The 27,905-nt window shown below is 45.3% G+C and overlaps 1 protein-coding gene across 2 annotated transcripts; it reads left to right on the forward strand.

Annotated features, from left to right (window-relative positions):
* Window positions 1–492: 492 nt before the first annotated feature.
* YIF1B (Yip1 interacting factor homolog B, membrane trafficking protein) lies at window positions 493–27,905 on the forward strand. Of its 2 annotated transcripts, XM_068249510.1 has the most exons (9): window positions 566–632; window positions 3,492–3,605; window positions 5,904–6,130; window positions 6,890–6,994; window positions 9,748–9,826; window positions 15,497–15,554; window positions 16,354–16,509; window positions 21,069–21,162; window positions 26,738–27,905. In XM_068249510.1, the coding sequence occupies exons 3-9, from the start codon at window positions 5,939–5,941 to the stop codon at window positions 26,891–26,893; spliced, it is 840 nt and encodes a 279-aa protein (XP_068105611.1). In that variant the 5' UTR covers window positions 566–632; window positions 3,492–3,605; window positions 5,904–5,938; the 3' UTR covers window positions 26,894–27,905. The 2 variants fall into 2 exon arrangements, with proteins under 2 accessions (XP_068105610.1, XP_068105611.1); XM_068249509.1 differs by lacking the exon at window positions 3,492–3,605 and having other exon boundaries at window positions 493–632.

Consider the following 27,905-nt stretch of genomic DNA (forward strand, 5'->3'; position numbering starts at 1 on the left):
GCAGAATCAAAACTAAGCTGCAGCGGGGTAACAGAGGATTATTGAGTACCGGCGCAGGCACAGGACGGCTGTGGGGGGCTGGTAGAAGCCTCAGGTAAGTGAAACACTTTTTCTTCAGTTCCCTTTGATGATTCACACCTGGAATAGCAAAGGAAATGAGGCTGCTCACAAAAGGGATACTTTATAACCATTCACTTGGAGATGGATATTTAGTTTATAGGTTAACCTTGACCATCACCTACACCCTCCTCCTTGCACTCTGGTCATAATCACTTGTCCTCGCACTGTACAAGCGCCATCCTCCTAGAATACTCCAACTACATAGTATAGCACAGCAGGCTAAACTTGACGTTCCTATCAACGTGACACACAGTAGCTTTCCCCGCCCACCACCAGCTCCGTCCCACTTCAGTCGTGTCCGCTTTGTAGCTCCTCCCCGTACACGCCCATGCCACATCAGTCTCTCTTCCGTGGCTTTTTTTTGCCGAGCTTTATTAACAAGCAATGTCACGAACACTTTACGTTTCGTGGGCTATTATTGGCTGGATGAGTTTTCGTATCACGTGGTAAGGCGGAGGCGACGCCGCGTCATCACAGCGGAGCTATGAACCGGGAGAGCAGCTTCAGGGCCCGTAAGTAATGGTTGGTGCTGTGAGTAGGTCAGGGAAAAGAGAGCGTGCTGGAGGTGACGTCATGAAGGGAGAGCAGGCCACAGAGTGACTGGGGATAGCGTGCCAACAATGGGACTCTGCTGTCACTGGGGCTGTACTGAGCCTGGGGTCTAGGAAGGGGCACTCAATGAGAAGCAGAGGGCTGGTGGGCAGAGAGTAAAGGTAGCCATACATCTAGGCATGTATAGGCAGGACGACCAAGCAACAAACATCTCTCTGATCAAATCTGATCACAGAGCGATCTGTTGGCTGCCAATACACCACAGGCCGATTCCTGATCAATTTCAGCATGACATTTTGGGAATTGGCCTTGTGATGCACTCACCACCTCTGCTGCTGCCACCCCCCCCCCCCCCCAAAGTTAAATGCCCCCCCCCCGCCCGTGCATTTATACATTACCTGTCCACTGTCATCCACCACGGTGTCTATCCTTCTTCGTCTTCTGCATTGACGCCCCATGTAGCTACTGGCATATAGAATGTGGGGCACACGTGACGTGATGTCAAAAATGCACCACGTTCTATATGCTGGCACTGAGTGAGGAGCGAATGCGGAAGATGAATGGGCACTGTGAGGGGTGATGGCTACACGTAAAGTTTAAATGCATGGGCAGGGGGGCTTATTTGCATTTGGGGGGACAGCGCCAGTGGTTCCATTGATTTCCATTTGTTGTCCCGATATCGCATACGGTTACTGCCATGCACCTCATCGACCATGTCGGCTTGAGACTTCCCATGTCCAATTGATACATTTGATTTATTTAGGGCCAAAATTAGTCAAATTGTCAGGCATACTTGTGGTGGCACCAATTTGATAATTATTAAATGGGCTGGTTGATCGCCTGCCAAATCATATGATGATTTAAAGCAAGTCTGAAGATATTTAAAAAAAAAAAAAAAAACAGATACCTAAGGAGAGGGAAGGCACAGGGTCCTATAGAGCCTTCCCGTTCTCCTACAGTCCCCCCCCCCCCCCCCCACAGGCTCCTCCGTTTGAATCTCTTGCTGCGTCAGACTTTGGCAGTCTCCGAAAGCACTCTGGTTCCCGAAGACCAGCGGCGTTGTACTGCGCACCTGCTAGTGCCTGAGAGAGGGCATGCGCTGTACGGAGCAGCCTGTCTTAAGAAGCCTAAGTGCTTCCGAAGACTGCTGAAGCCCACGCAACGCGGAAGTGAGCTAACGTAGTAGCCTGCAGGGGAATGCAGGGACCCTCAGGAGAACAGGAAAGTTCTATAGGACCCAGAGCCATCCCTCTCCTTAGGGTAGTATCTGTTTTTTATTTTAAAAAAGACTTCAGGCTCCCTTTAATGGGTGCAACGAGGGAAGAGGTCTGAAAGGGACTGCCAAAGAAGATGTAGATTATCCCAATATAGGAAAAATCTTTGAGTGCAGCCAGGGCACATAAAACCCTGGTACCATTTTCCATTTTGTTGGTCCACCTACCCCTTACAGTTTTGCCTGTTGCTCTAAACCTCCATAGATACGTTTGACCTCTGTTGCTAGAAACGAGGGATCCCTGTTGGGTGCCCCACTTCCTCCCTGCAGAGATCAGCAAATGAAAACCTGATGTGTTAGCAGTGTGTCCCCTCATTCCGTTCCTACGATGATCACAGTGCATCCATGCCTGCGCTCCAGCCAGCCGCATGTACCAATTCCCAGCCTGATGATGTCACATACGTGCAAGCTGAGGGAGGCCAGCTGCAATATGGGAAAACTGTGATCCTTGTTGGAACAGGGAGGAGGTAAGGCATTGTTTACCTCAGTATCCCTTCTATCTACTGACCTCAGCAGTGGGAAGATGGGAATCAGACAGAGAAGTTCCTCTCTTCAGTTCTGTATAAATCTCTTGTGTCAATTAGCGCAAGCATGTGCTATCGTATGCTCTGTGTGCATTCATTGCTGAGGATGCATAGCTACATTTCTGAGGCTGCAGGTGCACTATTTATGCCACCTGTCATGAGAGCACAGTCCTGCAGGAAACAAGCGTTTTACAGATAATGGCTGTGGAGTCGGAACAAAAATATTCAGACTCCTCCAGTTTATGAAACCTGACTTCAGGTACTAAACATTACTATGGAGTGGGTACAAAAATCATTTAACTCCTCAGTTCTTGAATCTCGGCTCTTCCTGTTTAGCGAGCCAGTACCTTTTCAGTAGGAGACATTGGGCAAGACTCCCTTATGCTTGGGGATACACGGTGCGTTTCTTCTTATCAATCGAGCTGCTGATGGCTCGATTGATAATTTCTGACAGGTCCGATTACCGCGCGGATCGATTTCCCCCTCGATACCTGTGGGTGGACAATAGCAGAAATCGAGCGGAAGATAAGGAAGCGGAGATAAGGGATGCAGCGGGAGTCGATCCGGCGGCTAATTGAGCCGCCGGATCCAACCGTGTATTCCCAGCATAAGTGCTCAAACCCACTAGGATCGCTTTCTAAGTGCTAGTGATTTGTAAAGCTCTTTCTAATGCAATGCTGTGGGTGAATTTTATACAATCACAGGCCTAACACTGCTACTGCCTATAGAGCGTGCTCTAGTGGCTACAGCTCTGGTGTTTTGAGTCCGCCAGGAGAAAAGTGTGATATAAATGTTATTTGTCTTGTCTTGAATGCATAGAGCCAATAGAAAGAGCCACACCCTCTAGCTTCTCACCCCATTTGATTCTTGCTGGCTGCACATGACCGTAGCAGAGCAGAAGGAGGCATTCAAAGAGGCTTTTCTGAATCACTTTAGATGTGCTGATCTGTATAATGGTGCACAGACCTCTAGTGGCATGTAAGCACATCTAAAGTAATGTGGGAATCCTTTTGCTGTCACAGGATACAGGAACTGCTGATGCAGGCCAGCCCACACAGCTCGCTGCAGAAACCTCTACTACTAGTGAGACTTCTACATACCAAACAGGGCTTGGTGACTTGAAGCAACATTTTTCGGTAATTTACTGAACTTCTACCGCGCCTGTGAAAATGCGTGATTTTTACTGACATTATTATTATTATTATATATATATATATTTTTTTTATGGAACAGCCCTTTGTGAATTGAAACCATGGTGGAGGGTAGTATTGAGAGCATGAAGTATTGAGGCTGTGGAGAAAGGTAGACTGAAGCAAAGTGTGCAAGGGAAGAGTGACCGGTACACGTGGATGAAGCATAGCAATGACCTGTAGTGGCTGCACAGTCGGAGGGCTGAAACCCACTAGAGCAATTTTTTTCTTGAGCGTTTAGCGAGTGCTTTAAACCGCTAGCGCTTTCCCTAAATGCTCTACCAATGTAAATAAATGTAATAAATTCCACAGTAGCAAATGTGATTAGCAAAATCGTAATCGCAGGACATGCAGCATTTTGGGAGCGTTTGGGCTCCAATGTACAGTATTGAAGCGCTGGCAAATCGCTCATGAATTGCTACACGTAGCGATTTGAGTGCGATTGCAAATTCTACATAAAATTATAATACATTGAAAGGACCAATCAGAATTAAAATCGCAAATCGCTGCACAATCGGTGCCAAAAAGCTAATCACTCCCAAAAGTGACAGAAAACGCTCATGAAATTACTAGCGATTTATAGTGGGTCCCAGGCCTAAAAAGGAGTGTGATGATTTTTACAGAAGTGAGAGTAGCAGCAATATAATGGATGCAGGTCTGTGGCAAAAGCCAACCTCCATGACAAACCTGCATTGTTTCACTGTATTTAATCACTACTCTGAGTACATCATTGTGTTCAGCAGACCTGGCAAGAACACTTTGTTGCACTGTTAGTACTACCTTAGAAAATCAGTATACTGAATTATAACACAGGTTTTTCTAGAGAATAGACTTAGATCTGTTATACTGTATTATACGGTCTATGTATAGAATCAATGCTACTAGGAGTTATGATCCTTTCTTATTTGAGGTGTATTTTATGATGCGTTGTATAAAGGATCAGGTCACCCTGAAGTCATGTCTTAGATATAGAGAGCAGTATTCTCTCCCGGCTCCCCAGCACCCGGCTAGTTTTGGTGAGCACCTGGCTGTAATTGGCCCACCTCCTCCAATGCTGCAAGCAGAGTTGCGCCGCCTCTGCATACCCCCCCCCCCGCCGGCCGCCGCACCCCACCTTGCTACTTTTTATGCCACCAGGCTGTAAAATATACCTGGGGAGAACATGGGAGAGGGTCAGGTGGCCTGAGTTATCCTTTGGTTTTAAAGGCAACAGAGCACCAATTTTTTTTTATTTTTTTTTTTGGAATGAACCTTCCCATAAAGGAGGTTCCTAACCAAGTGTGCCCTTGGGGGGATCATCATTATTTATCTACGGGATACTGGATTCCCCCAAAACTCACTTTTTCCAAAAAGCATACGCTCTACCTTAGGCCATTCCCCTTCAGCCTCTCAGGTTTTACTCCTTACTAGATAACCTGAACAGGCACTGTGCCTTGTATGTATACTGCATACTTCACCACCTCTTGTTTCCCCCTCACTCCTTTGGATTGTAAGCTTGCAAGGGCATTTTATTTATCATGTTACAGCTGTCATTTTAACCACCAGCTCTGTATTTTGTACCAGTGTCCATATTTGATGTATATCATTGTCTGTATTCCTATGTACCACTTATTTGTTTTCCTACTTTGTACAGCGCCACGGAATATGTTGTAGTTTTATAAATCAACAATAATAATAATATTGCTCCTCTCTTCCCTCGTCTGAGATGCGTCATCTTCTTCTCAGACATGCATCAGTTTAGTTGTTCCCGGCAGTGTTGTGCACATGCACAGTGCAATGCATGCCGGGAGATGTAGTCCATGACTGATGGTACACAGCTGTACTCGCAGTCACGGACTAACTTTACCGGCATGCATTGCGGTACAAGCTCGCACAGCACTGCCGGGAACATACAAACTGAAGTTTCTGCTGCAAGTCTAAGGAGGAGATGGTGCATCCCAAACAGACTGGGGACCAGAGGAGCAGCATCCCGTAGGAAAGCAATGATGCTCCCCTTGTTTGCAGTGCTGCTGCTCACCTAGGGTTTCACGCATTCCTGTAACATAAGAAAATATCAAAGGATGGGAGCACTCACAGTAAGCATACCAGGTGAGCAGACTTGGGCATTCCGAAGCACTTAGTACAGAAGGCATATAAATCCAATAAGTGATTCAGCTCTTCATTTATCAGGAGTGAAAATGCCTAGTCTGGACTGATGCTTTATTCTACAACTGTCTTCTATTCACCTCTGTATTTCTTTTCCAGCCTCCAAGCGGCGCCTTCGAGGCTCCAACCCAAACATGGCCAGTCCGCACCAGCTATTTGATGACACAAGCTCCGGGGTTGGCCCCCAAGGAGCAGAATACCCTAACCATGGTTCTCCAGCACTGGGCATACCTGCACAGGCTTTCCTGTCAGAACCAATGTCCAACTTTGCTATGGCCTATGGTAGTAGCTTGGCAAGCCAGGGGAAGGAGATGGTGGACAAAAATGTGAGTAGAAAGATTTTTCAGCTTGATTTGAGATACTTGTATACAAATGAGGCTGCTCCCTTTTGCTGCTCTTTTAACCTGAGTTAAAGAACTGTTCTCATTAAAATAATGTTTTAGGAGCCCTATGTCTACTAGACTCTGTAAATGAAAATGCTGGTAAGCATGCGTACTATGCAACCTTACCACCTCTGTAGCACTTTCCCATGAATGGGCATCGGGTCCTGGTGGCTCCCAAAGTTTGGAACAAAATCTAACTTTAGACCTTTTTGCAGCTGATCCTCTTAACATTTTTATAACCTTTTGGTATATGCGTTGCTGCAGAGGTCAATGTGTTAGAAGGTCTGAGACGATGTCTGTACTGGGTTGTCCAGAAGAATTTAGAGACCTGCTGGGGCTCAGGAAAGGCCTACTATAGTTTTCTCAATACACAGTTTGGTTCAGAGTAGCTGTGCACCAGGTGGGGCAAGGACAACTTTAAGGCTCGGTTCCCACTAGAGCTGGATCCGCAACAGCCAGCGGGAGCAGACAGTGTAGTGTCCGCTATGTTGGTGTCTGGAGCATACACGGTTTCCCCCATAGTCTTCTAGGGAAAAGCATCCACATTCCGGGAATTGCCGTGCAGGTTCCAATTTTGCGTTCCGCTAGCAAGCATGAATGGATCCTATAAATAACACAGGATCCTTTTACTTTGTAAGTGTTTAACTCACTTTATCAGCAGTTGTGCCTTTTAACACTGTACTTTCCTCTTTGTCATTACAGATTGATAGAATTATTCCAGTGAGTAAACTCAAGTATTATTTTGCTGTAGACACAATTTATGTTGGGAAGAAGATTGGCCTGCTCTTCTTTCCCTACATGCATCAGGTAAGTTCATCATATGAGCAGACAGTCACTTGCAGAAAAGGTTTATGTTTGCAAAACAAAGCCTACATTTTGTAGATCCTTCATGTCCTTTTGTGTAGTGTATATATTGAGTCAATTCAGATGTGTGTATTAAGAGGCTTATAGAAGATGACACTAGCTCAATGGTACTCGCAACACACCCATGTTTGTGTGTCCAGTGATAATAGCAGGTGATCATGTAGGAGGATTATGGCTTGAGCACAGAAGCTGATATACCATTAGGTCCATAAATATTTGGACAGACCGCTTTTTTTTTTTTTTTTTTTTTCCCTTCCAATTTTTGTTCTGTATACTACCACAATGAATTTTAAATACTCTCCAAGCCTCCAACGACGTCTTGCACCTAGCGGCTTTCCGGGTTCCCCCATGCACGGAGGCCGGTGTGCCACCTGACTCGGAGGCTCTGTAAGTATTTTAGACAGTAAATCCCCTGTTATCCACTCAGACATGCTGGTTAGTTCAGACTTTCAGTTGCTTGAGTTCCGTATAACAGGGACTTTGCTGTATCGCTGTTTATCTGTCATGATGGGCTTGCTTTAAAGTACTACTCCAGGCATTCGTTGCCAAATGAATACATGTATAAGAATGAGAGAAAAAAAGGTGACCTTGCCTCCCTCCTCTTTCTTTTTGTGGTTGCTTGTCACAGTTATAAAGATGCAGCTGTACCCATTTCCAGCATAGTGCAGTTGCTTCTGTTGCCGCAAACGTTTTTCGCTGAGATTTCTCAAAAGCTTTTTGATTTTGACGTGATTCTGAGAAATGAAGTGCAATACACAGCTAGTGTGGATCAGCCCTTATGCTGGGAATACACGGAGCGATTCGGCGGCTCGATTAGCCGCTGGATCAACTCCTGCCGCGTCCCTGCGGCTGCCCGGATCGATTCCCGCTCGTCCCTCCGCTCGATTCCCTGCTTTTGTCCACTCGCGAGGCATCGCTCCGCGTGGTCATCGAACCTGTCGTATATTATCAATCGAGCCATCAGAGGCTCGATTGATAAGGAACTATCGCTCTGTGTATACCCAGCATTATGCCTAGTACACACCATACTATTTTCTGTTACATTTTGTTAATTATTTTCTTTACAGTACTGGTAGAGCCTGGTCATTATCTCTGGTGCATTGTCTTCTGGTTATCTCCTGCTGAGTAGAGCAATGCCTAATTGCTAGGCAGATAGATGATTAGATAGATCATTTCCAACATGTTGGAAATGATCTATCTGGCAGGTAAATCTAACAGAAAATTGTATGGTGTGTGCCTAGCATTAAGGTAGCCATACACTGGTCGATTTGCCATCAGATTCGACCAACAGATAGATCCCTCTCTGATCGAATCTGATCAGAGAGGGATCGTATGGCTACCTTTACTGCAAACAGATTGTGAACCGATTTCAGCCTGAAACTGTTCACAATCTGTGGTGGTGCTGCCGCCGCTCCCCCCCGCCCGCCCGCATACATTACCTGCTCCGCCGGCGCGACTACCTTCGGTCACCGCTGCTTCGTCTCCACTCTGGTCTCCGGCATGCTTAACTTCTTCCAGCCCGGCAGGAAGTTTAAACAGTAGAGCGCCCTCTACTTTTTAAACTTCCTGCCGGGCTAGAAGAAGTGAAGCATGGCGGAGACCAGAGCGGAGACGAAGCAGCAGTGACCGGGGGTAGTCGCACCGGCAGAGCAGGTAATGTATGCGGGCTCTATTGCGTCGGTCGTCGGGCACTCGAATGCCGCTAGCGACGCGCTCCCTACCCGCAGGCGATCGACGGTAATTTTCCGCACGGAGCGATCGACTGAATCGGACGGGATAGATCGAAATTCGGCGTGTAGCGGGAACGATGTGACAGCAGATTCGGTCCCAGTGATCGAATCTGCTGTCGATCTGGCGGGAATCGGCCTTGTGTATGGCCAGCTTAAAACTTTGAGCATTGCCCTGAAACGCACTTTAAGCATTCAAACATGGCTTATTCATAGATTTGAGGTGTGTAATGCTGGGCATACACGGAGTTTCTTTTCCTTATCAATCGAGCCGCTGATGGCTCGATTGATAATATCCGACCGGTCCGATGACGCCTGCGGGGAATCGAGCGGCTGATGAGCGCCGGCGGGGACGAGCGGGAATCGATCCGCACGGGGATGTGCCGGTCGCGAGGACGCGCCTCGATCCGGCGCATAATTGCATCCGTGTATGCCCAGCATAAGGATGGGCTTCCTGTTTTGGTGAAAAAGCCGAGATCTGTTGATGTTTGTATATCTGTGGAGATGCCCTGACCAGTGCAAACTCTTCTACGCTGACTGATTTCAGAGGGACCGCATATTAGCCAGGTTGTTCCCATTTTACATGAGTGAGGCCAAAAGTGCTTGTTACTGCATACTTATGGCAATAACATGCCACAATAATGCCACAATTGTCAAAAATCATCTTGACTCCTCGGTTTATGAAACTACTGATTCCGACTCCAGGTACCCAAAATTGCTCCAACTCCGACTCCACAGCCCTGATTTGAACAATCCTATAGTAGTTTCATCATTCTTGAGTACAGTACTGTCTAATGCCTGCAAGTTGCCTTGTAACATCTGAGTTGCCACGCTGTGTCTTCATGTAAAACTGTGTTGGCATAAGAAATGCAGGAAATAACTAGCACTGCTTCTTCAGTTTGCAGTACCGTATTGTAGTACAGAGAGAACACATCTAATATGAATACTTTTTGTTTCTGTATATTTCAGGACTGGGAGGTCCGCTACCAACAGGACATCCCTGTGGCTCCAAGGTTTGATGTGAACGCCCCAGACCTCTACATTCCAGGTGACATTACTGCTTATATAAACTGACCACATAAAATGCAATTTTAGGGAAATAAAACACCTTTATTGGATCGTCTCACCTCAGAAATGATACATTCATTAAAAATGTTAAATCTAAATAAATTGGTAATACTTTTTTGAAACTGCAGATGGCCACTAAAAGTGTATCTGAGGCGGTTTAAAATGTTAAAGGGACACAGAGGCGTGTTCCCATCTGAAGGTCGTGCATCTGTGTGCCCTTCTCACTGCTCTCAGTCCCCACCCCCTGAATCTGCGGAGAAGCAGCTTATCAGCAAACTAATGGGGAAGGGGCGTCCCTTGCAGAAGAGAAACTCCTGCGTAACGCCCCTTCCCCCGCCTTTCAGAGCCTTCTCACTGGCTCTCCACTGCCTGCTCCATGCCCCCTCCATTCCAATCAGCGCTTTGTGCTTTCGGAGGAGAGCACAGAACTGCATCTGCTGTGTCATGTACCCAAAGGTCACAGAAGTAAAGAACTAGACGTAGGCATTTAGGGGAGCAACAGTAATGGACGCTACCTGATGCGGCTATTACCCACGCCTTCTCCTTAGTTAATCAGGTATGCAAGTGACAGCTTCTGTCCAGGTCGGACTGTAGCATAACCCTCACTGATGAGGAGAGGAGAGGAGAAAAAATTCATTGCATATGGGCCAGAGTGTTTTTTTTTTGTTTAGAAAGTAGTAAAATGTTTTTTTTGAATATAGAGAAGGGTGGATTTTATGACGATTGGGCTAGGTGTTTGGTATGTGAGGTACCTTTTGTAGAGATGAACTTGAAATAGCAGAGGTACTGTTAAAGGTTCCTTAATGGAGCACTATGGTTAAAACAAACATTTAAAATGCATACAAGATGTACACAAACTTACAAAGTAAAGTGCACCATAAATGGATACATTCCTATGCATCTGTCACTGCCAGTACAATTATCCTGACCGCTCCAAAGGTGATACCAACAGGGTTTGGACTAGTCCGGTGATGGAGTCGGAGCAATTTGAGGTACCTAGAGTTGGAGTCAGGTGATTTTTGTACCGACTCCACAGCGCTAAGTGTCACCATAAGATCCTGTACCAGATGGCACCAGCACATGTAGTGACCTCGCTACTTTTGCCATTGTCACACGGTACAGACGCTCGTAGTGACGCTGGAAACTGGAGGAGGCCGGGATACACATTGGCGTGACAGGTGAGCCTTCAACACTGCACACAGGCACTGGAAGTTTGGTGGTAATGACACTTTACACTTTGGTGCGACAGTTATGGAGTTCAGTGTAATTAGGTGGACTATTATTTGTCCAGTGAGTCGCATGAATGTAGTAACTGAACCACTGAGCAGAACGGATGGAGGGAATGGAGCTTGTGTTCTCTGTACCTGGACAGAGCGGCTCTTCATTCACATTCTAGGTTATTCTTTACATTTATATGACTCAATGACTGGAGATCCAAGGATCTTTATTATTACGCCAGACTATAGAAAGCTCTCTTCTATAACTATTCTACTGGTTGTTTTTCTGAACTTTAGGCATTCAGCTGTGAAGTTTTTCTTGTAGGTGGATGCATCAATGTAAATCTAGTATGGCCACATTCTTTGCGTTCATACTGTAACTTATATTCCAACATTTAGACTTCTTTTACTGACTATAGAAATGATTGGAATGAAGGCTGCCATGTAGTGGTTTGCTGTAATGTAAGACTTCCTGTATTGCTGCATTACTGCCTTTAGCAATGCTCCTTGCCTGTATAACTGGTCTCTGGGTGAGTTGGTATTCGGGTCCAGATTTTAGTTTCGATCAGAGTTTTGGAACTCAAAGGGATTCAAGAGAGCCCAATTATTGACAGCAGGGTGTGCTGCTGATGTGGTACCACATAATACCAGCAATTACATGTTCAGCATTCACTAAAGGATCACTTTTTAGAGCATTCTGCTCATACTAGGAAATGCATAAACAATTAGGGGAAGATGCGTCTCTTGCAGGAGAGGCACTCCTACAAAACACCCACTCCCTGCATTTCTGCGCCTCTATCCCGCCTCTTCCATGCCTCTCCTCCGCCTCTATCTTTCCCATTACCTGCAGTGCTCCGCCTCTGCTCTGTGTTGAGAAGCAGAGAGACAAGCTGCAGGGTCGCGGCCATTTTTAGAGGACAATTTGGCACAGGTGTGGCGGCAAGGGGCTCTACCTGATCCAGCTAGCCCACTGGTTCAGGTACTGTATATACTAGCATATAAGTCTAGAAATTTAGACTTCATAAATGTATAGGGGTCGACTGATACACGATTCGTGGGCAACACTGAGCACACAGAGTTACTGTATGTGTGTAGTAATAGTGACATTCTCATTTGCAGCAATTTGCCCTATGGTAAGTGATACTTTGAGGAAAGGAAATCCCAAGAAAACACAGGTCTGAAAGTCTTGGTCACATTTACAATTAACAAGGGGGGGGAATACTGGGCTGCAACAAAAATGGATGGAATAACTGCAGCACTTAAAGGCCTGGAGGAGGTATTGACTGCACTTAACCACTTAACGACCAGCTAACGCCGATAGGCAGCGGCTGGTCGTTTGTGGTTTTACATGCGAGCGGCCGTTCCATGTCAGTTCACGGAGGGTGTCTCCGTGAATAGCCTGCGAGCCTCCGATCGCAGCTCGCAGGCTAATTGTAAAAACGCGGGGAAGAAATCCCCGCTGTTTACATCAATACGGCACTGCTGCGCAGCAGCGCCGTAAAGGATAGGCGATCCCCGGCCTCTGATTGGCCGGGAATCGCCGCCGTGTGACAGGCTGAAGCCTATCAGAGGCGGCGAAGGACGCATCGCCGTCCTGTGCCGCCCATGGAGGGAAGGAGAGGGAGGGAGGAATCGCGCTGTGGAGGGGGGCTTTGAGGAGCCCCCCCTGCTCGGCCACACGGAGCGGCGGCGATCAGACCCCCCCCAGCAGGTCATTCCCCCTAGTGGGTAAAAAGGGGAGAAGTCTGATCGCCCTGCCTAAACCACGATCTGTGCTGCGGGCTGGAGAGCCCACACAGCACAGATCAGCCAAACACAGCCCGGTCCTTAAGTGGTTAAGAGCCAGGTTAATAGCTGCAATACTGTATGCAGTGCAGTCATAAGCCCCAAGTGCAGCCATTAACTTTTCTGGGTAGGCTTATACTTGAGTCAATAAAAAATTCCAGCTTAAGAGGGTTGGATATTGGAGTCTGCTTATACGTGAGGTCGACTTGTATTCGAGTATATACAATTGTGTTGTTTTTTTTCTTTATTATACCTGGCTCATATTCTCTTTAAAGTGAACCTTAAGCCAGGAAAAAAAAATGAGTTTTACTCACCTGGGGCTTCTACCAGCCCCCTGCAGCAGTCCTGTGCCCTCGCAGCCACTCACTAATCCTCTGGTCCCCTGCTGCCAACTAGTTTCGTTTTTGCCGACAGGCCCGTCAGGACTGGCCACGCGTAGCTTTTTCCGCATTCCCGACTGTAATTAGCGCTATTGCGGGCCGCAACGTGTACAAAAATACATATTTTATGCGTGCGTAATGCGGCAACGCGTATTTTTGTACGCATTGCGGCCCGCAATAGCGCTAATTACAGTCGTAAATGCGGAAAAAGCTACGCGTGGCCAGTCCTGACGGGCCTGTCGGCAAAAGCAAAACTAGCTGGCAGCAGGGGACCAGAGGATTAGTGAGTGGCTGCGAGGGCACAGGACTGCTGCAGGGGGCTGGTAGAAGCCCCAGGTGAGTAAAACTCATTTTTTTTTTCTGGCTTAAGTGTCTCTTTAAAGTCACTGACTTCCTTATGCTTTCCTGTTTTTTACTTTTTACAACATCACCTTCAAGAACTTGCTGTCTATTTATCCCCTTAGCAAAGTACCATTATATGAGATTATTCTTATTTACTTTTCCGTTCTAATGTTGTGGCTCATCAATGTATACAGGGTAGGCCATTTCTACACCTTAAAGGGAAGGTTCAAGCAAAAAAAAAAAAAGAGTTTCACTTACCTGGGGCTTCTACCAGCCCCATGTAGCCATCCTGTGCCCTCGTAGTCACTCACTGCTGCTCCAGTCCCCCGCTGGCAGCTTTCTGACCTTGGAGGTCAGGGCCAAATTGCATACATTTTTACGCATTCCAGCTAGTGCAGGAACAAAAATGTACGCGTTTCACCACTAACGCGTAAAAATGTATGTGTTAATGATCCTGCACTAGCGGGAATGTGTAAAAATGTATGCAATTTGGCCCTGACCTCCGAGGTCAGAAAGCTGCCAGCGGGGGACTGGAGCAGCAGTGAGTGACTACGAGGGCACAGAATGGCTGCATGGGGCTGGTAGAAGCCCCAGGTAAGTGAATCTCATTTTTTTTTTTTTGCTTGGACCTTCCCTTTAATAAAATGGGAATGGTTGGTGATATTAACTTCCTGTTTGTGGCACATTAGTATATGTAAGGGGGGAAACTTTTCAAGATGGGTGGTGACCATGGCAGCCATTTTGAATCCAACTTTTGTTTTTCCAATAGGAAGAGGGTCATGTGATACATCAAACTTATTGGGAATTTCACAAGAAAAACCGTGGTGTGCTTGGTTTTAATGTAGCTTTTTTCTTTCATGAGTTATTTACAAGTGTTTGACCACTTATAAAATGTGTTCAATGTGCTGCCCATTGTGTTGGATTGTCAATGCAACCCTCTTCTCCCACTCTTCACACACTGATAGTAACACCGAGAAATGCTAGCACAGGCTTCCAGTATCCGTAGTTTTAGGTGCTGCACATGTCGTATCTTCACTGCATAGACAATTGCCTTTAGATGACCCCAAAGATAAAAGTCTAAAGGGGTCAGATCGGGAGACCTTGGGGGCCAGCAAAATTACTACATGATGATGTTTTTCCCTCTTTATGCACTGAAGCTGGCACGTTCCCTGAGTTTTTCCAGGAAGATGGTGCACCACCACAATATGGGTGTCAGTTCCGAGCATTCCTAGATGAACCGTTTCCTGGAAAGTGAATTGGTCGTCGTGGGCCAGTTGAATGGCCCCCAAGGTCTCCCGATCTGACCCCCTTAGACTTTTATCTTTGGGGTTATCTGAAGGCAATTGTCTATGCTGTGAAGACACAAGATGTGTAGCACCTGAAACTACGGATACTGGAAGCCTGTGCTAGCATTTCGCCTGTGGTGTTGCTATCAGTGTGTGAAGAGTGGGAGAAGAGGGTTACATTGACAATCCAACACAACGGGCAGCACATTGAACACATTTTATAAGTGGTCAGAAACTTGTAAATAACTCATGAAAGAATAAAGTTACTTTAAAAGCAAGCACACCATTGTTTTTTTTTGTGAAATTCCCAATAAGTTTGATGTCCCATGACCCTCTTCGTATTGAAAAAAAACTAAAGTTGGATTCAAAATGGCTGCCATGGTCACCACCCATCTTAAAAAGTTTCCCCCCTCACATATACTAATGTGCCACAAACAGGAAGTTAATATCACCAACCATTCCCATTTTATTAAGGTGTATCCATATAAATGGCCCACCCTGTACATGCAGGATGCATTGACGACGACACTTTAACTGTCAAAGGAAATGAGAAGATCTGGTAGGATGGTTAAAGGCATGTATTTGTAATGTCATGTTCTGTTTAAGTTGCCCATTTAACAAACCTCTCTTTCTCCCATAGCCATGGCATTTATCACCTATATTCTAGTAGCTGGGCTGGCTCTGGGCACACAAAACAAGTAAGTAGTATATTTAGTTTTATAATTCTATATGTTACCAAATACGAAGTGGCCAGGCTGCTGCAGCCAATGTCAAAAACAAATTGCGTTCAGAGGTGGGATCTGAATTTTTGCTCGAGTCCAATTCCCCGCCCTCAAGGCCGGATTTATACTTTACTGCCCCAAGGCCAAGTATGTTTGCCTCCCCTTCCATGTGCAGCAGCGCCTCTCCCATTCCATGTGCAGCTCGCTCTTCCATGTGTATCATTCATTTACTGAAGCCCCTTTCTTTCACTTACAACGCCTTTGGGCATCATCTCCCCTTTTTCATGTGCTGCTCCCCATTTGCAGCCTTCTGTTTTATGTGTAGCAACCTCTATTTCACATCCAGATGCCTCCTGGGACTGAAGTCGCCCAAAGCCCAGGTCTTTGTGGCTTTTGCAGAAATCTGGCCCTGCCCCTTGCCACCTCTTCTTACCTCTGTGTGCAGGGAGGAAATATACAGGACAAAACACTCTCTCGATGCGATGGCTTGGGACATTTCAGAAATGATTCACATTTTGTATTGGAAAGATTTGTTAGATCAAAGGTTGTAAACATGGGACTGCTCACTGAGGCATATCTATGAGCTGACAAAGTCCATCTTTTGCATACGTGTACCACACTTATCTTGCGTTAAGCCTTGGAAAGCCCATTATACTGTAATAATCGTACTGTACTAATTGTACTGTAACAATTAATCATCTGTAATTTAAGTTATAGGATGTCAATATTGAGTTTATACTTTTTTCATTAACACTGTTATTTCTACCCTCTCCAGCTTCAGTCCAGAGATCCTGGGCATGCAGGCCAGCTCTGCCCTCGCTTGGCTCATAGTGGAAGTGTTTGCTGTTCTTCTCAGCCTCTATTTAGTAACTGTAAACACTGACCTGACTACGGTGGATCTTGTAGCGTTTGCTGGATACAAATATGTAGGGTGAGTAGAAGAAGTAATAGACTTTTAAGGCCTCGATTCATAAAGCATTACCTCATGCGGTAATGCTGAAAACAGCAGACTTTACAGACCACTTAGCAAAATGTCAATTCATAAAGGCTGTTACCGCATGAAAAGCTGACATTACCGACCAGGGAGATAAATTACCGACTTGGCTGCAGTTACCGACAACACATGTCAGTAAATTGTCAGCAAATGTCAATTCATAAAGCCTTCAACAAGCGGTAAGCCTGGCGGTAGTTACCGACACCTCTGGTGAGGTCTTAACAAGTTACTGACAGCTCTGATTAATGCAAAGTGCAGAGAGCCGATGTCTGTTTGATTCATCTGTGGAGAGAGCCCTCTGTGTGAATCATTTCAGCAGGCAGGGAAAGACTGTGTGACTCATCTGTCTGAGTCATCAGTGGAAAGAGCCGTCTGTGTGAGTAATTTTTGCAGGCAGGGAAAGACTGTGTGACTCATCTGTCTGAGTCATCAGTGGGAGAGCCAGAGAGCCGTCTGTGTGAATCATTTCTGCAGGGCAAAGAGGGAATCGGGACACTGCTCTACTCTACCGCTCAATGGGCTGCGGTAATTTACCGACCTCCAAGGGCAGCTGGGGAAATCTTTATGAATTAGTACACAGACCAGGAAAATACCGAGTGCAGTATTTTCCCGACAAGATTTTGTTTATCGCACTGCTGTTTATGAATCGAGGCCTTACAGTATCTGTTGCCTTTTTGCTTCAGATAATATTAAAGCCCTGCTCTTTTTGGAAAAGAATTGTCTGTTTAGTCACACAGTTGAAGAGATTGTTTTATCAGTAAGTTACTTTTAAAATTCCTGGACAGTATTCCAGTCATTGGCCACTTTTCTGTACCATAGTCTGCAATCCTTTTTAGAGATCCAGTCTGTGCTAGCCCACTTGAACAGTATGATGATGTAATCTAAGCAGCAGCACAGCCCCTGAAACAAATTCTCTGAACTGTCTTATGCACAGAAAACTCATTTTAAAAATTAATATATAAAAAAATATGTATAATAACCTGCATGCCTGATGGGGATAACAGGGACAGAACTTTCAGGGCAGAATCTACTTACCGATCCTCCAGGTGCTGTCTTCTATGCATCCTGCAGCTCCCAGTTGCTTTCTGGTGTTCATGCACGGCTACCAGTATGTCCCCTCTCCAGGTGACATGCCAGGAGCCGTACACAGAGGATGTCAGAAAATTGCTGGGAGCTACAGGAAGTGTAGAAGACGGCGCCCGGAGGATCGGTAAATCTGTAAAAAAATTTAATTTTGGTAAATGAGTGTTAACATTTTAGAACTGGTTAATTACATGCAGCAGTATTATTCAGACCCACCTGTGTAGTAAAATGGAAGAAGGCCCCAGCTGCCTGCATATATAATTCGCTGTAGTCTCCATCTGTGGCCGGAACTGGAATAAATGGCATTTGTGACATTACTGTTGAGCTGTGATAACTATATATTATACCAGCAGGTGGCACTGTACTGTATGTGCTGCCTGTACTTTCAGGTTTATTTATTTTACTTATTATATTTATAAAGCGCCAACATATTACGCAGCGCTGGACATTAGTTTAGGTTACAGACAATATGGGTTACATACAGCAATATGGCAATACAGGAATACAAGAAAAACCAGATCATGCAGCACAGTATGAGTACAAGGTAATGCTTAGTCACTGGACAGGAGCATGGAGATTAGGCAAGTTAGGTTCACTCAAATGCATAGCATGGGTTCACAGTAATGGAGGTGCAAGATCAGGTAGGACACAAAAGGAGGAGAACCCTGCCCAAAGGCTTACAATCTAGACAGTGAGGTAGGGACACAAAAGGTAGGGGACCAGAGTTCAGCTGTGGGTTTAGAGCACTTGTGAGGGGTAGTAGGCCAGAAAGAAAAGGTGAGTTTTGAGGGCCTTCTTGAAGATGTTGAAGGGGGGGGGGGGGGGGGGCTGCCCTAATGGGTGGAGGTAGGGAGTTCCATAGTGTTGGAGCAGCTCTTGAGAAGTCCTGGAGGCGTGCATGGGACTGGGTGATGCGGGGGGGAGGGCGGTCAGGCGAAGTTCATTGGAAGAGCGGAGTGAGCGGCTAGGTGAGTACCTCTGAATAAGATCGGAAATTTGTAGGTCAGACACAGTATCCTGAATCTGATTTTGGACTGGTTTTGGTAAAGTATACAAATAGCAGGATCTGTTCCATTTAAAAAGAGATGGTATAGATGACAGTCATGGTATAGTCATTTGGTATGATCTTGTTATAACCAAATCAACAAATCAGAATTATTAGTGATTGCATAGATATTGCATTCACCCACATTTTATGTAGGTTGTATTTATTTAAATATTTTTATCGACCTGTGCTATATTAATTCTTGATTGATGGTTTATACCTCATGATATGATAATTGTACCAGAATCCCCCAGTGTCTGTCGCTCATTTTTTAAGAGTTTTTATGTTTTTTTTTTTGTTTGTTTTTTTTTTGTTTTCTTGGTGTATTAATAAAGATTTGGCTAATGAAGCTTTATCTGGTTTTGTGAATATTCATTTATTCCTCATGCAAAACTTAAATACAAACAAAGGATTGAGGAAAACTTTGAAAATGACTTAAACCCAAGGAGGATGTGGCAAAGCATTCAACTATTCACAGATTACAAAAATAAGAATAGCACTCAATATACACTGGACAATAACATCCCCAGCCTAGCAGAGGAACTTAACAACTTCTTTGCTAGATTTGAAAAAGACAACAATCGGCCTTCAGTCAACTTTGGGCCCACTACAGACTCACAGCCATTAATCCTTCACATACATGAAGTGCAGCAAGCACTCACAAATATCAACACCAGGAAAGCTGCAGGTCCTGATGGTGTGCAAGGACGTGTGCTCCAGGCCTGTGCTGGGCAACTAGCGAAAGTTTTTACACAAATATTCAACCTCTCTCTGTCCTTGGGTGTAGTTCCATCATGCCTTAAATCTACAACCATTGTGCCAGTCCCAAAAAATCCTAGGATAACCTGTCTTAATGATTATCGACCAGTTGCTCTAACCCCTGTCATCGCCAAGTGCTTTGAACGACTGGTAGCCACACACATCAAGGCCTCCATCCCAGCAAATCTAGATCAACACCAGTTTGCTTACCGAACAAATAGATCGACTGAGGATGCCATCTGTGTAGCTCTCCATGCTGCCCTCTCACACCTGGAAAAGCCCAACTCCTATGTTAGGATGCTCTTTGTTGACTACAGCTCAGCATTTAACACCATTGTACCTAGCCAGCTGACCAACAAACTCCATGCACTAGGTCTTGACCCCTCCATATGTACTTGGTTATTGGACTTCCTTACTAATCGCCCTCAAACTGTCAGACTAGGAAAACAGACATCCTCCACCCTTACCCTGAGCACTGGCGTGCCACAGGGCTGTGTATTAAGCCCTCTCCTCTATGAACTTTTCACCCATGACTGCCAGCCTATCCATACCTCAAACGTAATTGTTAAGTTTGCAGATGATACGACTGTCATTGGGCTTATATCAGACAATGAGGAAGCTGCATACAGAGAAGAAGTTAGGAACCTGACTGCATGGTGCGACATTAACAACCTGTTATTAAATACAAAGAAGACCAAAGAAATTATTCTGGACTTTAGGACCACCAAAAAGACCACTCTCCTACCGCTAATGATCAATGCAGAGGCTGTGGAGAGAGTTTCCAGCTGCAAATTTTTGGGAGTCACCATCGCAGAGAACCTGTCCTGGGCTGACAATGCTTTAGCTGTAACTGGCAAAGCACAACAACGCCTCTACTTTCTGAGAAAACTAAGGAGCGCTATCCTCCCACAGAAGCTGCTAGTTAATTTCTACAGATGCACTATAGAAAGCGTTCTGACCAATTGCATGACTGCCTGGTACAACAGCTGCACGAAGGCTACTAGAGAAGCCCAGCAGCGAGTTGTTAAAACAGCAGAAGCCATTATTGGCACTGAACTACCATCACTGGAACTTTTGTATAATACTCGCAGCTTGAGAAGGGCCAAAAACATTATCAAGGACAACACTCACCCTGGAAATGCCCTGTTTGAGCTCCTTCCATCAGGTAAACGTTTTAGATCAATCCGCACACACACAAACAGACTGAAAGACAGCTTTTTCCCATCCGCCATAAACTTGATAAACTCTGAATCCTCTCTGAAATAATTAACACTGTGTACAAATTGTTTAAACATCTGTAATACCTGGCATACTTGTATCATTTCTTCTCTTCCTTGTTACTATCACTATGTTCCCTATATGCACCGTGGGGTTGTCATGAAAAGTAATTTCGTTGAGTTACACAATGACAATAAAGTGAATTGAATTGAATGCAGATGATCTTTTCTTTGTGGATTTATATGTATAGCCTACATCTGCTGGGGCACTTATTATAGTGCTGTAACTTTTAGTTAGACTCAGTTGGGTTTGTTTGTCATCTCTCTTTCTCTAGCGCTTGATGACTTTATAGCTCACCATTTTCATTCTGTAACTTTGTATTGTTCTGCAGGATGATCTGGGCAGTTCTGTGTGGCCTCCTGTTTGGAAAGACTGGATATTATGTGGTCCTCGCCTGGTGCGCTGTCTCCATAGTATTTTTCATGGTAAGAACAGACTAACCAGCAAGCTCATGGTGACCCAGAACTCATTGGAGTGTGTAAGGGACTACAATGGTCCTAAAAGCCCCCTTACTAAGATGTTAAGAAAAACAAAAATTTGCTTTCCTAAAACAGAAAGAATTTGCGATAATTCAGGTTGGAGTGAGCTCGAGATGTCTCCCAGAGCACCACTGCTGAATATATGCAAATTAACCATTGTACCCTTAGAAGCTAAACACACCTCCAGAACCGCTGGAATGCAATGATGTGTCACAATGGTTAATTTGCATATATTCAGCAGTGGTGCTCTGGGAGACATCTCGAGCTCACTCCAACCTGAATTATCGCAAATTCTTTCTGTTTTAGGAAAGCAAATTTTTGTTTTTCATGGTAAGAACATGAGAGCTATTTTATACACTGACCTCTTTTATATGAAACAAACAGACATTGAGGGAAGGTAACTCAACAGAATGAGAGATCTCGGTTGTTTCAAAAATGTGATTATATTTCGTGGTTTAAGTAGACCAGTTATGCAAATACAAAAAGCACAACCTAGCTGGGCGGCCCAAAACAGCAGGCTGTAGCTGCCAAGACAGCATGTGTGCCCTTTTTAACGTTCATTCAATAAACTTGGTGTTTTTATTGGAAGTAGTGTTGATTAAGGACTCTGCCACAAAGCACAACTTAAGGCTCATACACACATTAGACCATAGTCTTTGGAAAATGAAAGATCACAGACCAACTTTACCCCCTTCCATGTAGTATGAGAGCTATACCTACACAGTCTTTTCTATGGAGCTGAACTCCCCATCAGACAGAAAACTTTGCAAGATGCTGCACACAAAGATGCTGTAGACATTCAAAAAATTAGTATTTGCAAAAGATCTGTTCCTGCAAAAGATCCGTTCCTGCAAAATGCATTCATAGTCTATGATATCTGCAGATCATCATACACACCTTGTTTAACAGACCTTCATCTGCAATCAGATCCACCAGAATGGATTTTCAGATCTGCAGATGAATGTCAGTTAAACAAGGTGTGTATGAGGATCTGCAGATATCATAGACTGAGAATGCATTTTGCAGGAACGGATCGTTTGCAGGAACAGATGTTTTGCAGATACTGATCTTTTGTGTCTGTACAGCATCTTTGTGTGCAGCATCTTGCAAAGATTTTTTTTCTGATGGGGAGTTCAGCTCCATAGAATAGACTGTGTTAGGTATGGCTCTCATACTACATGGAAGGGGGTAAAATTGGTCTGTGATCTTTCATTTTCCAAAGACTATGGTCTGATGTGTGTATGAGCCTTAAGGGCCGTTTCCACAATCGTGAATCCGCATGCGTCCAACGCATGTGGATTCACACATGTAATGCAAGTGGATGGGCCTGTTTCCATTGTAGCGTTGTTGAGGTGCGTTTTTTTTCAGCGGTGAAAAAACGCACAAAAGAGCCGCAGAATTCGCCTGCGAGTGGAAAGCATGCGAATCGCATGCAATGTATTAAGGAAATCGCATGCGGTTTCCCTATGCGTTTTTTGCATGCGAATTTGCATAGGTACCAATGTAAATTCACACAGGCAGTGACATGGTTAAAATCGCATATACCCTCACCTATGCGAATTCGCGGCAAAAACCACATGGGGAATCGCATCCGCATGCGATTTCATCAGCGGTGGAATCCAGGCGATTCCGCACCGCAATAGTGGAAACGAGCCTTTAGTTTGTTCCTCTTTAATGGATTGGTACAAAAGAGGTTCAGTTGTGAATGGTAGCCTAGGGTTTTTCTCTGATCAAATCTAATCCTGCCTCACACTGCAAATAGATTTGATAGAAGTCATTTGGGAGTGGCTTTTTTTTCGGATTAATTTGAGGCTAGGTTCACAGTGGTCAGAATAATTCTGCATGTTGCCTCACTGCCCATAAAATTCTATGGGCCTGTTCACAGTTCTGTATTGTAACAGAACATGTTAACTTGCAGCATGCAAGCTTTGCATTAAACCCCCTGGCGGTCTATCAAAAACCGCCAGGGGGCAGCAGAGCAGTTTTTTTTTTTTTAATTTTTTTTTTAATGATGTAGCGAGCCCAGGGCTGTGCAGCAGCATCCCCCCGCCCTCTTCGATCGCCTCCGGCGATCTCCGATCAGGAAATTTCCTGGAGGGCTTCCCCCGTCGCCATGCCGACGGGTGGCATGACGTCATGACGTCATTGGGAGTCCCGATCAACCCCTCAGCGTTGCCTGGCACTCATTGGCCAGGCAGCGCACGGGGGGGGGGGGAAGGGAGATGGGGGTGCGGCGAGTGGCGGCGGTGATCAGAGTGCACACGCAGCTAGCAAAGTGCTAGCTGCGTGTTGCAAAAAAAAAAAAGTGTGCAAATCGGCCCAGCAGGGCCTGAGAAATCCTCCTGCGCGGCATAGCCCGTGCTCAGCACGGGCTTACCGCCAGGGAGGTTGAAGTCTATGTTCAGTCTCCATTGTAGTTCACACACATTTTAAATAATGTGTGCGTTATGTAACTGATCCAGGGCTGTGTAGTCTGAGTTGGAGTCCAGGAGTCTGAGCAATTCTTGGGTACTTGGAGTTGGTGGTTTCATAAACTCAGGAGTCAGAGCTAGAGTCGGATGATTTTTGTACCCACTCCATAACTAAGCAAGGGCTGTGGAGTGGGTGTCAGAGCAATTTTGGGTACCTGGAGTCTGAGGTGTCATAAACTGAGGAGTCGGATGATTTGTGTACGGACTACTCAGCCCTGTACTGATCACTGTGAAACCAGCCCCCCCCCCCCCCCCCCCCCCCCAAAAAAAAGAAAAAAACACATATGTAAGTAGATCAATACTTGCTCTACTTACATAACATGTATTGCAGTGTCCACATTTTCCTTCCATTTAATTTTATATGGGAAATGAGGAGCATCCTCTTGATGGCGGGGGCCATCTTGCATGCTCTGGTTAGATTCTTTCCCATCCCCCTCCTCCCCGCACTAATTATGAGCATGGCGGAGAGGATAAATGCAGCAGGCACAGACTCTCCTAATAATGGACCCAAGCGCCGTCGTTCCCATCTATTCTCTGCACCACTGGCGGTAGTGCAGAGAGTATAGAGCAGTGATGGCTAACCTTGGCACTCCAGCTGTGGTTGAACTACAAATCCCATGAGGCATTGCAATACTCTGACAGCTCTAAGCATTACTCAGGGAGGCAGAGGCATGATGGGATTTGTAGTTTTGTCTTAGCTGGAGTGCCAAGGTTAGCCATCCCTGGTATAGAGGGATACTGCAATGCCTGGAACCATTATTCTGGGAGTCTGTGTGCGCTGCCTTTATCCTTGCACAATGTTCAGTACGGGGAAGAGGGAGATTGCGGCAGAGGGGGGGAGAGGACAGTGACAAGAGAGAGCCTCTGGCCCCCCTCCCTGCGCTCTGACAGCGGCTGCGACCACCACAATGAAAGGGAGACCAGGTGGCCAATCACAGCGCAGAGAGGTGAGTGACAAAGGCTTCAGCCAATCAGGCTGATTCAACTTGCCTGTCACTTCTGTTTTGCGTCTGTGTACCAAGTTAGAGCCTTGGGGGCATGGGGAGAGAAAACTGCTTACGAAAAAAGTAAGATTGATTTTAAACCATTGAATTGCCTTGTTTGCTTCCTTTTTAGTTATGTAACACCCTGAAATTGAAAACTGATTTTGTGTTTAATGCCTAACAGCTATTCTTTAATGAAAATTGTATGGTGTAGGGTACAAATTGAATGCGTGTGTGTGATACATTGGCCAGGTTTTTCAAATGTTCTAATCACCCAGGATCATTGGTTGTATTTGTTGAATCGAAAATAAATATGAAAAAATTGTATCTTGTCTGGCCAACTTAAAGCGCACTTGAACTCAGAATGTCCTCTCTGCTCTAAAAGATATGCAACAGCATAATAACGTTTTAAAGTGGACCTGAACGCTTAAACAGGACAGAAAACATAGATAAATGCACCCTGTATGTATTTAGAGAGTTTAGCCTGTCTAATTCCCCCTCCTTTGTGTCTAATCACAAGTTGTAATTTGATCTCTCCCCTGGGTCACATGACTGCAATTTCAGAGACGGCAGGTAAGCTCATTTGAAAGCCCAGGCTGAAAACAATGTCTGCTTCCATGAATCAGGAAGTAGAAACAGTGCAGATTTTATTTTAGGATTTGTATCAGCTGTAACAGTGTCTTTGTTTAAAGGTTATTATGCTGATGCTTATCTTTTAGAGCAGGGAGGATGTTCTGACTTCAAGTCCGCTTTAAACAAAAAACATTTCCTTGTTACAGCTTATACAAATCCTAAAATAAATCTGCACTGTTTCTACTTCCTGATTCATGGAAGCAGACCTTTTGTTAACCTTCCTGGCGGTAAGCCCGAGCTGAGCTCGGGCTATGCCGCGCAGGAAGATATCTCAGCCCCTGGTGGGGCGATTTGCTCCATTTAAAAAGCTGTACGCGCAGCTAGCACTTTGTTAGCCGCTCGTACAGCTTGATCGCCACCGCTCTGCGGCGATCGCCCACATGCAGCGGTGCAAGAGGTCCCCCCCCCCCCGCCAGAGCCCTGCGCTGCCCGGACCAATGAGTTCCGGGCAGCGCTATGGGCTGGATCGGATGCGTCTGACGTCAGGACGTCGGCTGACGTCCATGACGTCATTCCGATCGTCGCCATGGCGACAGGAGAAGCCGAACAGGGGAGCGCATTATATACGCGTTCCCCTGTTTGCTATTGATGCCGGCGACTATCGCACTAGAGGGACACATGCGCCCTCTAGTGGTGTTTCATGTAGCTACCACTCTGGTAGCTTTACATGAAACAAAACAAAATTAAAAAAAAAAAAAAAAAAAGTGTTTTTGCCTATTTGGCAAAAAAAATTAACCGCCAGGGAGGTTAACTTCCTGTGCTTTAAAATGAGCTTACCGCCATCTCTGCTGTGGCAGTCATGTGACCCAGGTGAGAGATCAAATTACAATTTGTGATTAGACACAAATGAGGGGGAATTAAAGAGGCTAAACTCTCTAAACACATACAGGGTGCATTTCTCTTTGTTTTCCTTCTGTTCTGTGCAAGAGTTCAGATTTACTTTAACTAAAACCAGTTTATGATTTATGGAATGACCAATTATTTGCTAGATCAGACCTTTATTATCCAGTCTATGGCGATTTTAAGCCTGTACAGGGAGTCCCCGGCTTACTTACGACCCATTGATACGAGTCTGTGAGAAAATGATACGAGTCTGTGGGAAAAAGAAAAAAACTTTTTTTTTCCAAAAATTACTTTGAAGTTTTTGAGACCATCGATTTTAATCAATTGAATGAAAAAATGCTGTGGTACACTGAGGGGACAGAGGTGTGTGTGTGTGTGTGTGTATACAAAGGGGGACACTGAAGGCAGAGAGGAACAGAAGTGGCACAGAGGGGGGCACAGGATGGTAAGGGGACAAAGATGGCAGTTTCAACTTACGAACAAATTCAGGTTAAGAACGCACTTACGGTCCCTAACTCGCTCATTAACCAGGGACTACCTGTATACTGTTTTATTGACATACGTTTTTTTTTTTTTGTGTGTCTCACGTAGATCCGGACCCTGCGGCTAAAGATCTTGTCAGAAGCGGCAGCAGAAGGAGTTCTGGTGCGCGGGGCCCGGAATCAGCTGCGCATGTACCTGACCATGGCCATCTCCTCAGTGCAGCCTCTGTTCATGTATTGGCTGACATACCACCTCGTGAGATGATTGCCCTCCTATCTGAGATTGGATGTCTCCCCTGCATCAGGATGACGCCACACACCCTGCAACACACATCTTTTTCTTTTTCACTATTTGTACTGTCGTCTGTGTGTGGATCACATTGCCTGGTCTTCATTGTACAGCGTTCTGTCTACACCTTATTATTTCCATCTTGTTGACAAGGACCACTGGATGATGTGCCCAGAAGATGATGGTGGCCTCAAGCTTACTGCAGCCTTGGACAGCTCGGCTCTGTATTCCTCTCGGACTTCCTTATTCACTTTTAAGTCTTTGATTGTGCAGTTGTCTGTTTTAGGTAAGAATTCACAGATCTCATCCCTGTTGTGTTCCCAATGGATGGGCAACAAGTATTAGGAAACACGATAAGCAAAAACTCAAAAATACAGGTTTTTTTTTTTTTTTGTTTTTTTCTTTTGTCTTTTCACACCTTGTACCAAAATCTTTCATTTTAACTTTATTTTAATTAAGACTATTTGGCTTCTTTGGTTGAACTCTTAGAGGAGGATTTCACTCCCGTGCATGATTTGTAACCCAGTTCTGCTGGTGAACACAGCTCCTGTGGCCTGTACCCACACACTGAGATCCTGCCCAGGACTGGACTCTGATCAGCTACTCTGCCGCTTTTGGTTAGGATTTGGCTTCCGTCTTGGAAAAGACCAACTACCCCAGAACTCCTGATGAAGGCCGTAGCGGACCCAGCAGAAGGGGGAGGCTTTGCCTTATTTAACAGTTAAGCAGCCCAGGAGGAGCTGCACATATACCAAGCTTTAATGTCTGGACTCATATTTTTTGGGGGGCCCTCGGGATTGTATATCATTGGGCCGCTTGTACAGCTGTATAGAAGTCTAGCACATAAATGGGCAGCAGTCGCATAGTATGTGGTGGTGTCTGCCAACTCGTGCTGGGGTGTAGACTCCACAGAACGGTCTGCTTTTTTTATTGTATTGTTACAGCCTTTGTCCCATCGGCACAATAAATTAAGTCTTTTTCAATGGTA

The sequence above is a fragment of the Hyperolius riggenbachi genome, chromosome 8 (assembly GCF_040937935.1).
Source record: "Hyperolius riggenbachi isolate aHypRig1 chromosome 8, aHypRig1.pri, whole genome shotgun sequence".
Taxonomy (NCBI): domain Eukaryota; kingdom Metazoa; phylum Chordata; class Amphibia; order Anura; family Hyperoliidae; genus Hyperolius; species Hyperolius riggenbachi.

Coding starts and splice junctions, on each gene's coding strand:
- YIF1B (XM_068249509.1), top strand. CDS start 605: ATGAACCGGGAGAGCAGCTTCAGGGCCC. Junction 6,995..9,747: donor TCTTTCCCTACATGCATCAG/GTAAGTTCATCA, acceptor TGTATATTTCAG/GACTGGGAGGTCCGCTACCA. Junction 21,163..26,737: donor TCTCCATAGTATTTTTCATG/GTAAGAACAGAC, acceptor TGTCTCACGTAG/ATCCGGACCCTGCGGCTAAA.